General features: G+C 46.7%; 2 protein-coding genes across 2 annotated transcripts; both read right to left on the bottom strand.

Moving 5' to 3' along the window:
* Positions 1-1,316: 1,316 nt before the first annotated feature.
* On the bottom strand, positions 1,317-3,206 carry LAJ45_11767 (uncharacterized protein; the record flags this gene model as incomplete). The annotated part of the gene is made up of 1 exon (XM_046121242.1): positions 1,317-3,206. One exon carries the CDS (start codon positions 3,204-3,206, stop codon positions 1,317-1,319), a length of 1,890 nt encoding a protein of 629 aa, XP_045965562.1.
* Positions 3,207-3,583: 377 nt separating this feature from the next.
* On the bottom strand, positions 3,584-4,867 carry LAJ45_11768 (uncharacterized protein; the record flags this gene model as incomplete). The annotated part of the gene is made up of 1 exon (XM_046121243.1): positions 3,584-4,867. One exon carries the CDS (start codon positions 4,865-4,867, stop codon positions 3,584-3,586), a length of 1,284 nt encoding a protein of 427 aa, XP_045965563.1.
* Positions 4,868-14,379: the final 9,512 nt, after the last annotated feature.

Here is a 14,379-nt window from a genome sequence, read left to right on the forward strand (position 1 = left end):
AACTGGACTCTCCATGCTGCCTGTCGTTTCCACGCAACATGGTTAACTAATCCCTGAGATGACCAATCATGCTTTGTTTATTCCGGTGATCTGAAATAGGATATTGCCGTAACCCAGTTCTGATTGCTTGGGCAGTGGCGAATGATATCAAATTTGACAGATTATACTGTGAGGATTCCCCCTTCATATTTCAGCTGGCGGTACCTTACCAGCTACTTTGATTACTACCTTCTGGTTGCATCTATTACTGGATTTAGATAACTTTACGAATACCGCTGCGGGAAGCAAATCAATGGCCAAATCGAGTCCCAAATTGATGTAGAACAGAGATTTAATTGACATCTACTTGGTGCCAAATTGTGTACTAAATTACATTGTATTGATAGCAAGTAGGCACCATATTATAAACTAACTCAAGTAACAAGTCAGAAACTGAATTTTTCACAAAACTGCAACAAAACAAAGTTAAATTGCTGGGAAGGAGGTAACAAAGGTAGTACTTCAAAAGTCAACTCTAGAAGAAGGCAAACAGAAGTGCTCAGCCACCTAGGGTGACTTAGGGTTAGTCAGGGTTAGTTAGGGTTAGTTAGGGTTAGTTAGGGTTAGTTAGGGTTAGTTAGGGTTAGTTAGGGTTAGTTAGGGTTAGTTAGGGTTAGGTAAATGAGGAACGAGGATCTCAAGAAGAGCTGCAAGATGGTGCCGACAGTAAAGGTATTTGGGTACTCAGTTACTGTTTCGCTGTATGATGAAGCTCTTCAGGGCAGCAGCGATGGTGCGCTTATATACATAAGATCGCGCCAAGACGCGGGATAGTATTGTCCCGGCTCCGGGTCGGAGTCGGACATTCTATTAGCCCGCTTGCAAGGGTGGGGGTACACCTCATTACAAATACAATGTATTACTAAACTGCCCGTAAATAGAATAGTGTGGGTACACTTACTCAATTAGGGTTAGCCTAGGGTTAGGGTTAGGGTTAGGGTTTCGAGCCTGGTGCTACTATTAAAGTAACCCCCCGAAGGGGACGGTGTTTCGAACACCGTAGTCCAGGGCATCTAGTTGCCTTCCTTTCCGTAGCTCAAGGCTGTTGGATTGGATTTGGTCAACATCCGATTCTAACATAACGTTAAAACTGAGTGACTAATCATGTCCTAGAGATATCCACCGTCCCACTAACGGGGGTCACGGGTCTCTCCTACGCAGTGCTAATTTGTTGTTTTGCCCGAAAGGGCATTGCAACGGTTAAGCTCCGCATCTCATCGCTCAATAGAACAGCCATAGCCTGTTCGTTGCTGCGAATCTGTTCACGGTCATGACGTTTACTCAGCTCCGCTGTCGTTCGCCTCGCGAAAGGGTACTAGAGGTTGGTACATTATATCGTCTTCATCAGTTGAACTATCGTCCTCCCGTCTTTGAGCGGCGAATAGATCTGCGAGGTCGTTTGCACCCCGGTCAACAATCTCTCTGAAGTCATCAATGTGCATTCGAGAAAGTTTGGCGTTAAGAATAGACACGTCGTCTTGGAGATTACGTGTTCTCTTGTACGATATGACAAACCTGTGATCACGAATGGCTTCTGCGAATGTGCGATCGGTGGTATCCGTCGCTATCAGCTCATTCCATGTCTCCAGTATCGTAGCCTTGACACTGTTAATGTCAACTCCATTCCATACGTCATTGTACTCCGTCTTGAAGATTATCGGGGCGAGCCTTTGTGGTTCAGATTCTTTTTTATCTTTGGCGAGGCCCCATCTCTTTTCGACTTCGTTTTGTGTCCAAGAATGTAACACTTGACGAGGATAGCCACGTGCGGTGAGTAGTTCCACGTACTCTGCTACTGCCGTTTTGTAGAATTCCTTCCGAGACGAGCAGGTGGCTATCCGGGTTAGTTCTCCTTGAAATCCGGCACGTTTTACGGTGATCGGATGTGAACTTTCCCATGGTATGCGCATGAAGTGATTGAAGGGTTTCCTGAAGAGTTTATAGTCCACGCGGGTCTCTCCAGTTAAGATATCGATATCTAAGTCAAGGAATGGACTAGGTCCCTCGCCTTCGCGCATTATGGCCCATTCGACTTGGAGTGTCGGGCCTAGATTGTGCTTATTCAGTATAGCTCTGCATTGCTCCAACGAGTCTGCTTGAATAATAGAAAGGATGTCATCGATATAACGGCAGTAGAATAGGACTCCATTGCCGTTGACATCTTTCTCCAGAAATTTGCTCTGGTTATCGAATTCATATTTCGCTGCATAGAGGTTTGCGACGTCTGGGGAGCAAGCAGCTCCCATGGCTAAACCTTTCTTCTGCGCGTAGAATTTGCCATTAAATTCCATTACGGAAAATTTATTGACTATCGATATTGCACGGTGGATTAAATCGCGTCGATTGACTAGATGCTCTGCGAGATAATCCGGGAACTCTTGAAGTAACGTGTAGACAATATCTGCAGCGTTACTAGGTATATTAGGGTACATCGCTACGACGTCCCCTGTACATACGTAAATATTACGTACAGTTCCTCTTGCAGGGAGGTTGACTAACCCCAACAAATCTACGACATCCCGGGTGCTTTGGGCTACCCAAGGGATTGCTTTAGTCGTATCTTTGAGTTGTACCTGCACCCACTTTGCGAGTGGGGATGTTACCCATGAATGTCCAGGACAGATGGGTCGTATTTTCCAGGGTTCTTTATGGATCTTAGGGATTCCATGGAACCTGGGTACGTCCGCATCATGTTTCCACCTTTTAAGGTATTCATGTTCTTGAGCGGGTAACACCGTTTGTGCGGCTTCAATGAAATAATTCATTTCAAGACCGACTTCGTGGATGGTATTGGCTAACCATTGGAACGATCCAGCAGTGATAGGGACGTGACGCCGAAGCATCTCGCCATTTATCGCATCCGCATAAGTAATCCAGTCACGAGGACCTTCATACTCACCGACTCTTACTGGGTCAAGTTCGTAATAGTTGGTCTTGTCTTGGAGTAATTTTTCAACTTCCGTGACATACCAGTCGCGTCCAAAAATGACCGGGCCTAGGTTTTTATCGCTTCCTTTGATCATCAGGTTATGACTTTCAAGGAATTCAGAGAGCTGCTTCCACCGAGGACGACGATCTCGGTTTGTTCTGGTGTTGAAGGGTTTGACGCACATTGAAATCAACGTTTGCCTGCCGCGATCAACACCCCTCTCTAGCTGTTGGCTCATTTTGGGTGGATCTTTTCGTTCCCTAGGGATCTTAAAGTCCGGGTTCCACGTTTCATCATCTTTTTTGTCACTTTTAAAGAAATAATATTTCCAACGCAATCGGTAGGTAAAATCATTATAAGCTTCCGTGAGGAGGTCTTTATTAAAAGTAACTGGATACAAATATTTCATATTGACTCCCAATTCATAGGTTACCCAATCGGGTACCGTGATTCCTTCCTGCACATGTGGGCCTGGCCAAAACCGACGAAGATTGCTAAACTGATTAGAGTTAGCTTTCGCTGCCAGCACTGTGTTTTGTAGGTAAGGGGGGAGCCGAAGTATTTCATCCGGGTAAGAAGAAGGGTTTTCAAAGCTAAATGGGAGAGCTACTAACCTCATCGCTTCGCTTTCTTCTCGGCACCTTTTCCGTCTGTTGAAGGCTTCCTCTTGTGGCTCTTCGTGGACGACGCTGGATGTGGAGCGGATTGGGGTTTCCCCTTCTCTTTTCCTTTTCCTTTCGATTTTTTGATCCCCTGAGGTTTGTTTCCCTTGGGGCAGCCGGTTTCTTGACCTATAAATGTAAGCGGCGCAAAGTCAACAAGGGGGTCACCCTCTCTTACATTTTTGGTCTTTTTGGCTTGTTTTTTATCCTTCAAGAGGATTCCCTTAATGAGTCGAGAAAGTCTAGCTTCCTCTGACTCAGGGGTTTCCTGTGCCACTTGAAGGATCGTACGCTCCTTGAGAGAAACTTTCTTCTCAAGGAGGTAGTCTTTGTTTGCCTGCCTCGTACGTGCCATCTCAAGGACACGTACTGCCAATAAAGGGGCAAGCGCTAAGGCTGCATCCCTCTCTACCAACAAAAACTGGGGAATCTCCATTTCTCCAGCGATATCCCTTTGGTCTCTCGACTCAGTTGGGGTATCACCTAGATCCATGTTGACATCCTCCTGTCCCGGGCGCGACCCGTGTTGGAGCTTGGCACTCAGGAAATCTTTCTTAACTGCCGCACGCAGCAGTTCGTCTAGATTCCCTAAGGAGTTTAGGGCTTGAAGGTATTCGAGCTCTGCCTCTTTCTGCTCGATGATGGTTTGATGCAGTCTGAGGGCGCACTCTTGCTGGATAGCGGCCATATCCCGAGCCGCTTTCTCCCTGAGTTCCGTGGGGTATAGGGAGGTGAACTGAGTGCCAACCTTCGACCGTACGATAGGGTTGACTGCAGTCGGGAGTTTCTTCTCGAACAACTGCTTCTTCAGTGCTTTGATGGCGGATTGAACCCCCACGATCTTCGTAGCTGTCTCAAACGCAGACAGCAATACGTCGAAGCATCGCATACGGAAGGAGGGGTGTAGGAGACGTTTGATGTCCTCCATCTTTTCCGCCGGTGGGATGGAGGACAGGAGGTTCGCTAGTGGGGAGACGTAGTGATCCTCTGGTTGGTGTCCGTCTTCGTCGATTGTTGTGAGCATGGCGGCATGAACCTGCGCCTGCCATGCTCTCTCATCTAGAGGGACGTTGGTCTGGCCGATGACGTTGGCCTGACCTTTGAGGAAGGGAGGAGCCCTCCTAACGTCCCCAAGTTTAGTCATGGGGACGTCGCCGATGTTACCAGGCAAACGGAGGCCTTGGTATTGGCGAGGGAAGGAGGAGGACTGGCTTTGGGAGGTGGACTGAGTGGACATGGTGAGATCGAATTTAGAGTTAGGTAAATGAGGAACGAGGATCTCAAGAAGAGCTGCAAGATGGTGCCGACAGTAAAGGTATTTGGGTACTCAGTTACTGTTTCGCTGTATGATGAAGCTCTTCAGGGCAGCAGCGATGGTGCGCTTATATTATACTCATTTCTGATGGGGTGAACTTAGGGTTAAGGTTATCCCCCCCCATCCCCAAAAACACGGAGACCCCTATAGTATGCAGTTCTACGTGCTGTACAGTCCCCTTCACCCACTTCTCCTTTGATATATAGGGGACGTACGGTTGACTTGCTTTTGCCTCCTAGAACAAGCGTCGTGAAGCGATTGTTTTACCTGTATGGATGCATTGCGTCCTGACCGAAAGCAAGTTTGCACCTGCAATACATACAGGTTTGCAAGGTTTCACTACTTTCTCAGGTATAACTCTCACCTCCACAGCCTACACCTTCATAGCCTGGGCTTGCACCACCACCTCTCCGCCAACAAATCCAGATCAGTAAAAAACAATGGAGTCATATATAATTAGCTGTCAACGGTGCACTAATCCCACTAATCTGGGCTCTCCATGCTCCCTGTGGTTTTCACCTACCATGGTTAACCAATCTCTGAGATGACCAATCATGCTTTGCTTATTTGGGTGATCTGAAATACAATATATGCCGTAACCTAGTTCTGATTCCTTGGTCAGTGGCGAATGATATCAAATTTTACAGAATATACTGTGAGGATTCCCCATTCATACCTCAGCTGTTGGTACCTTACCTGCTACTTTGATTACCACCTTCTGCTTGCATCTACTATTAGATTTAGATAACTTTACGAAAACCGATGTAGGAACCAAAGCAATGGCTAGATCGAGTCCCAAATAGCTGTACAACGGAGATTTAATTGACATCTACTTGGTGCCAGATTGTGTACTAAATTTATACTCATTTCTGATGGGGTGAACTTAGGGTTAAGGTTAGCCCCCCATCCCCAAAAACACGGAGACCCCTATAGTATGCAGTTCTACGTGCTGTACAGTCCCCTTCACCCACTTCTCCTTTGATATATAGGGGACGTACGGTTGACTTGCTTTTGCCTCCTAGAACAAGCGTCGTGAAGCGATTGTTTTACCTGTATGGATGCATTGCGTCCTGACCGAAAGCAAGTTTGCACCTGCAATACATACAGGTTTGCAAGGTTTCACTACTTTCTCAGGTATAACTCTCACCTCCACAGCCTACACCTTCATAGCCTGGGCTTGCACCACCACCTCTCCGCCAACAAATCCAGATCAGTAAAAAACAATGGAGTCATATATAATTAGCTGTCAACGGTGCACTAATCCCACTAATCTGGGCTCTCCATGCTCCCTGTGGTTTTCACCTACCATGGTTAACCAATCTCTGAGATGACCAATCATGCTTTGCTTATTTGGGTGATCTGAAATACAATATATGCCGTAACCTAGTTCTGATTCCTTGGTCAGTGGCGAATGATATCAAATTTTACAGAATATACTGTGAGGATTCCCCATTCATACCTCAGCTGTTGGTACCTTACCTGCTACTTTGATTACCACCTTCTGCTTGCATCTACTATTAGATTTAGATAACTTTACGAAAACCGATGTAAGAACCAAAGCAATGGCTAGATCGAGTCCCAAATAGCTGTACAACGGAGATTTAATTGACATCTACTTGGTGCCAGATTGTGTACTAAATTACCCTGTATCAATAGCAAGTAGGCACCATATTGTACACTAACTCAAGTAACAAGCCGGAAACGTAAATTTTTACAAAACTGCAACAAAACAAAGCTAAATTGAGGGGAGGGAGACATCAATGCCAGCACAATAGAAAGACCACTTTAGGAGCAGTTAAACAAAAGTCGTCAGCCACCTAGGGTTCTAGTAGGAGAATGTCGGACAGGATTTTGAGGTTGCCTGGGAACCGTCGCCCCACAATTCCCAATTCCGTGCTTACCGATTAAATAGGCCGCCCCGAGTCCATCGCCATCGTCAAATATGTAGGGACCGGGGGTGGTGGTCGTGATGGCAGGGGCGTAGGTGGTGGTTGGGGGCTGTTGGGTAGGGTAACTCCCTGTGAGTCTTGGCGGCCTGTCCTGCAGCACTTCCGGCGCCGTCACTCACCAGTCGGGTACCACGATCGATGCCTGCATGGTACCGAACGCACCGTCTCAACCTCACGATCATGACGGCGCTCGAAATTTAACGATGCCGAGTTTCCCCATCCTCCGCTTCGATGGAATACATGAATTTCGGATTCTGACCTCCGGGTTACCGCATTGGGCGAATCCCACTCCTTGACTCCGGTGCGTTTTATTGCACCGACTCGGATTCTGATCTCTAGCTTACTGCCCGTGTGTGTTTTCTAACAGTAATTCGGATTTCAATCTCGGATCATGATATTCGCAATACTTGAAACCCAATATGTGAGTGACAATCCATGACCGACATTCCATATTGTGTATTGTTGCACTCTGGTAGGGCAATCCCGGACCGGATTTCGAGGTTGGCCAAGAACTGTCGCCCTACAATTCCCGATTCCGTGGCTATGGGTCGAACAGGACGCCCTGAGTCCATCGCCATCGTCAAATATGTAGGTACCGGGGGTCTTGGACGTGATGGCAGGGGCGTGGGTGGTGGTTGGGGGCTGTTGGGTAGGGTAACTCCTTGTGTGTCTTGGCGACCACATCGGGCGAATCCCACTCCTCATCTCTTGTGGGTTTTCTTAAACTGATTCGGATTCTGACCTATAGGTTACCATGTTGAAACAATCCTGATTCTTACCTCCTGTTTACATATTTAGCCGAATCGTACTACATGCCACAGATGTCTTTTCTCAAACTAATTTGGATTTCAATCCCAAACCGCACTATTTAGAACACTTCCAAAACAATATGTAACTGACGATATATGACCGACAATCTGTATTCTGTATCGTTGCTATCCATGTGTGACGGTTGGTGGAAATGATGTTCTTGTTAATGTAACTTTTGGCGAGTTATCCCGTTGGCCCAAAAAAAATTGCTTCTGAAAGCTGTTAACCGGGGCAAAAATACTAGTATGGAGACGCTAGGAGTTTACTTTGCATCTAGATATATTACGACGATATCACATGATAAAAGTACACAAAACTCTCATTGCGGGGCATACCAGTCTCGGTAGGTAGGTAAGAAATCTCTTTGTATCGTCTGGTGTATCTCAGAGCCTAACTACCCACAACTCAACTTCAACCTCCAACAAATACACATTTCAGCATTGCACTTCGAGAAGGACGCTCGTAACCCCAACTACCCACAATCCAGCTTCAACCTCCACCAAATACACATTTCTGAATTACACTTCGAGAGGAATGCTGGTAACCCTAACTACCCACGACACAGATTCAACCTCCAACAAATACACATTTCAGCATTGCACTTCGAGAGGGACGCTCGTAACCCTAACTACCCACAATCCAGCTTCAACCTCCAACAAATACACATTTCTGAATTCCAATTCCAGATGGCCACTCGGAACCCTAACTAGCTACATACCAGTGTCAACCTCCACCAAATACAGATTTCTGTATTACACTTCGAGAGGAATGCTGGTAACCCTAACTACCCAAAATCCAGTTTCAACCTCCACCAAATACACATTTCTGAATTAAAATTCAAGATGGCCACTCATAACCCTAACTACCCACAATCCAGCTTCAACCTCCAACAAATACACATTTCTGAATTACAATTCCAGATGGCCACTCGTAACCCTAACTAGCTACATACCAGTGTCAACCTCCACCAAATACAGATTTCTGTATTACACTTCGAGAGGAATGCTGGTAACCCTAACTACCCAAAATCCAGTTTCAACCTCCACCAAATACACATTTCTGAATTAAAATTCAAGATGGCCACTCATAACCCTAACTACCCACAATCCAGCTTCAACCTCCAACAAATACACATTTCTGAATTACAATTCCAGATGGCCACTCGTAACCCTAACTAGCTACATACCAGTGTCAACCTCCACCAAATACAGATTTCTGTATTACACTTTGAGAGGGACGGTTGTAACCCTAAGTACCCACAACACAGATTCAATCTCCACCAAATACACATTTGTGTATTGTTGCAGTCTGGTAGCGCAATCTCGGACCGGATTTCGAGGTTGGCGAAGAACCGTCGCCCTACAATTCCCGATTCCGTGGCTATGGGTCGAACAGGACGCCCCGAGTCCACCCCCATCGTCAGGTATGTGGGTACAGGGGGTCGTGGACGTGATGGCAGGGGCGTGGGTGGTGGTTGGGGGCTGTTGGGTAGGGTAACTCCCTGTGAGTCTTGGTGGCCTGTCCTGCAGCACTTCCGGCACCGTCACTCACCGGTCGCGTACCACGATCGATGCCTGCATGGTACCGAACGCACCGTCTCAACCTCACGATCATGACGGCGCTCGAAATTTAACGATGCCGAGTTTCCCCATCCTCCGCTTCGATGGAATACATGAATTTCGGATTCTGACCTCCGGGTTACCGCATTGGGCGAATCCCACTCCTTGACTCCGGTGCGTTTTATTGCACCGACTCGGATTCTGATCTCTAGCTTACTGCCCGTGTGTGTTTTCTAACAGTAATTCGGATTTCAATCTCGGATCATGATATTCGCAATACTTGAAACCCAATCTGTGAGTGACAATCCATGACCGACATTCCATATTCTGTATTGTTGCACTCTGGTAGGGCAATCCCGGACCGGATTTCGAGGTTGGCCAAGAACCGTCCCCCTATAATTCCCGATTCCGTGGCTATGGGTCGAACAAGACGCCCTGAGTCCATCGCCATCGTCAAATATGTAGGTACCGGGGGTCGTGGAGGTGATGTCAGGGGCGTGGGTGGTGGTTGGGGGCTGTTGGGTAGGGTAACTCACTGTGAGTCTTGGCGGCCTGTCCTGGAGCACTTCCGGCACCGTCCCTCACCGGTCGGGTACCACGATCGATGCCTGCATGGTACCGATTGCACCGCCCCAAGCCCACGATCATGACGGAGCTCGAAATTTAACGATGCCGAGTTTCCCCATCCTCCGCTTCGATGGAATACATGAATTTCGGATTCCGACCTCTGGGTTACCGCATCGGACGAATCCCACTCCTTGACCCCGGTGCATTTTATTGCACCGACTCGGATTCTGATCTTCAGCTTACCGCCCGGGTGTGTTTTCTAACAGTAATTCGGATTTCAATCTCGGACCATGATATTCGCAATACTTGAAACCCAATATGTGAGTGACGATCCATGACCGACATTCCATATTGTGTATTGTTGCAGTCTGGTAGGGCAATCTCGGACCGGATTTCGAGGTTGGCCAAGAACCGTCGCCCTACAATTCCCGATTCCGTGGCTATGGGTCGAACAGGACGCCCTGAGTCCATCGCCATCGTCAAATATGTAGGTACCGGGGGTCGTGGACGTGATGGCAGGGGCGTGGGTGGTGGTTGGGGGCTGTTGGGTAGGGTAACTCCCTGTGAGTCTTGGTGGCCTGTCCTGCAGCACTTCCGGCGCCGTCACTCACCGGTCGGGTACCACGATCGATGCCTGCATGGTACCGAACGCACCGTCCCAAGCCCACGATCATGACGGCACTCGAAATTTAACGATGCCGAGTTTTCCCATCCTCCGCTTCGATGGAATACATGAATTTCGGATTCTGAGCTCCGGGTTACCGAATCGGGCGAATCCCACTCCTGGACTCCGGTGTGTTTTATTGCACCGACTCGGATTCCGATCTTCAGCTTACCGCCCGGGTGTGTTTTCTAACAGTAATTCGGATTTCAATCTCGGACCATGATATTCGCAATACTTGAAACCCAATATGTGAGTGATGATCCATGACCGACATTCCATATTGTGTATTGTTGCAGTCTGGTTTTATATATCTCCTTGTTAGGGTTGCTCAAAATTTTAAGGCAATGGATTACTTCTGGTAACTTACTGGATTATTTTTTCCGACCCACACACCGAATTCTTTTGAAACATCTTAGTTTTGTCTGAGAGCCGCTAACCCCGAAACCTAAAGAAAATTTTCAAATATACTCATAAACTAAATTCTTATATATAATATTAACAACTTACAATCCTAACAACACCGATAAAATTTTTTGGAACACGATCCTGTGTGTCAGTAGACCGCAGAATATACTAAAATCTTATCGTATATCTATTTGTACGGCAAGTTATTGACACTCTGGTACCTGAATTGTGAACTCTTATCCCTCCCAAACCACTTGTTTAACAAATGGAAACAATCTTCGTAACCGGAGTAAAACACTCATAACCTGGCATACACAACCCCCTTACGCCCCTCTACCCCACCGAGCACTGCAGGCAGGAAAAGAAGACTTTGACAAGTCTCTCCTACCCCCAACCGATCCGGGATATCCGTCATCTCCCAACAAGGCGTACTGAACCTCTGCTTCGTGAGAATCCTAACAACAGGAATTCTTGCCCCCCCACATTTCGCCGAAACCCAACAAGCTCAATCAACTCAATCTACTATCATCGAACAAATCTAACTGAACAATGAACCATTCTTCATCTTCGCAGAACACACCCCATACAATGAACAATACACACCCCGATATTACTACATCTACTTAAGGGTTGTCCTCCAGGAATCAAACGCCAGAATAGAGCTGAACTATATGTTGTGGTTAGATTAGTGCAGGTAGTCACTGCATTACTATTATTTCAAAGTGGAATCAAACTCCTAGATTGTTCTAAGAGTACCCGGTACCTCTTCAGAAAGTGCAGTAAAACGAGTGATGATAAATGATTCGGTTGAGTTCGGAAATAATGGTAACACCGGATGATCCCTGTCATATGAATACAGCGGCGCAAATCTTCTCGCCAATAATTGATTTCTAATTGAAGATATCGCGAGTGCTTGTAGAGTACAGCGGATATTCCTACCAGTCATCAAAATGGCTTCCTCCAAGCACTCCTCCAGTACAGCACCTCCTGTACCAAAGCGCCTATTACTCCTAACACGACTTGAAGAAGATGAAGAGATTGATGAGTGTGAGATATCTTACTGACTATTAACCCCACTGCCAGCCCCGCACTCGCACTAGTCAATTGACAACTGTTACCCAAATAACATGAAAAGGTTTTCTCGGTTCTTCCGAAATCTCCACTGGGAGGAGCAGTCCTTGGAGGGTAGAATTTCATTTCCCCGAGGATCATACTGACAAGTTTGAAACACAAAAGGAGCCTGAGGCAATTTAGTTACCTGAGGTGGAACAAATAATTGATACTAGCGACTCAGACTATTATGAGACTCCGATAAACGGCCATGAGAGCTCCTAGGAGGATGAGGATGAACAGTAGGATGAACCTCATGCCCTCCCCTTAATCTTCCATCCAGAGGTCTCTGACTGTCAGAAAGAGACCTCATACAGTTCAATCAATCAATGCCAGAGCACTGGGCAATGCTCAAAGGAAACCAACTGCCGTGGTAGCGGAGGTATTTGCTTTTTCTGACGTATCGGTGGACGTGGTACAGGTTCGACTCTATCTCGCCCCTCGATGCTCTTCAACATGTTAGTATTAGTGGTTAACGGTTTAGAGAGGAACTCGTCGGGGCGCTAAAGTAATACGTAAACAAAGGAGAGTAGCACCCACTGTAGCACCCAGTCAGAATGCATGCTACGGAGCACTCCCGACATCCCAGAGAGCACTGCCGGCACCCCAGAGAGCACCCCCAACACCCTGACAGTCTAGGCGTTCTGCACTTATTTATCTATATGAGTATACCTCTTCTATGCGCTATATCAATTGTTCCTTCATGCACTCTCGAAACGGAAGGTCGTCTCCCACTTACCGGACATATCGTTCTTTACCGAGTAACGAGGGAATTGGCAAGCACTCTGCGAGCAGCCGTTACGGGAATTATCGATATATTGTATTTTAAATACTTTGATGCGGTAAGAATGCTAGGAGTTAGGGATCCCGAATTCCTAGAGCGCATAACCCCTACCCTTATTTGCCTGATATCGACAGCGATCTAGCACGGCAACCGGGCATAGTCCACAAGGAGCTACTTGAAGTCTGATAATTTTCAGTCAAAGAATGAGAGTTTGTGAGTAAGTATGGCCCGATGCACTCATTGATATGGCGAGTGGCTTGGGAGTAATGCGGGAAGCTATTAGGGCTATACGGGATTGCCCAACTGATATCCAAACTCGAGTAGAACCGTTCAACAGTATGAGCAACAGTTAGAAGGTGAGAAATAAACAGAACCAGGAGGCCACCTTGAAGGTAATCAAAGACAATGTTTGAGAAAAGGAATGATACTTCTAGATGCCGGTATTGCGAGTGGTATTCTAAATGATGACCCTAATAGATACGAGATAAAAAGGGGGTAACTATTGAGGTGTTACCGGAGGAGGGTTTTAACGAGGATGATGAAGCGTTGGCTGCGGATCTTGCCGATTTCCAAGATGCTCAAAGAACACCCACGAGTGCTTCAGGAGGTCGGGTTGGTTCCGACAGTACCCAATACAAAGTGATTAATGCCCAACCTCGCGGTATTGACACCGAAGAGGAGGGGTAGGAGTAAGAGGAGTAGCCGGGATTACCTGTAGCGAGGGATTAGGAAAGGAGGGAGAGTAGGATGTGTAGAACAATCGCGAGTGCTAAGGCAGATAGTGGAGGATTTGTTCTTTTCCGTATACGGTATTAGGGTTAGTTAGGATATTTAAATAGTATATCATTTGAGTATTAGGTGGAGTATCACGGTGTTGAATGGACCAATACTAAAGGTGCAGTCGTGGGTGCTATGGAGGCAGTAGAGATCATCTTCGGAATGATGTTTTGGTAATCTCATTGGGGAATTGTGAATCCTAGAGCCTGGTACCGTGGAGAGGTGTATTCCAGGAGAGAATAGAGTACCGACATATAGGAAGCGGTACATCATGCGTGACTCAGGTTCTAAAGCACTTGATCTGGCAAATTCAGGAGGCGTCAGGGCAATTAATCTATCCCAGGGCCAAGCGGAGAAGTTGGGAGTAATACAAGAGTAGTAAGGACAAACAAGCGAGCAACTGGCGTACCCTCTGGATAGTAGTCTAAAGGGTGCAAATCAATCCAATTATATAATTATGATTACAACTGAAACCATAAATCATCAACAGAAACCGGAAAGTTTAGTTTATCAACGAATCAGATTACATCAGCAAGCTACCGTATGTCTCCAGAGATTTCTACTTGTCTCTAGAGACAGCTGCTAAGGCGAATTGTCTTCTCAAATCTCCCATGGATGCTCGTGTCTTGCTCACTCCCTTGAACCTCTGGAGCTGCCCAGTTTGCTCTGGATGCTCTACAGGGACATCACCCAGGACCTCCACCGAATATCGAACACATGTACTGGAGTCAGTTGGCGGGTCAGATAGCAAGTTGCCAGAATACAAACTAATGATTAAACACACTGGAGAGCGTCTCAAGTGTTATATA

This window comes from Morchella importuna, assembly GCF_003444635.1.
Source record: "Morchella importuna strain M04M26 chromosome Unknown Morimp01GS103, whole genome shotgun sequence".
Classification (NCBI taxonomy): Eukaryota; Fungi; Ascomycota; class Pezizomycetes; order Pezizales; family Morchellaceae; genus Morchella; species Morchella importuna.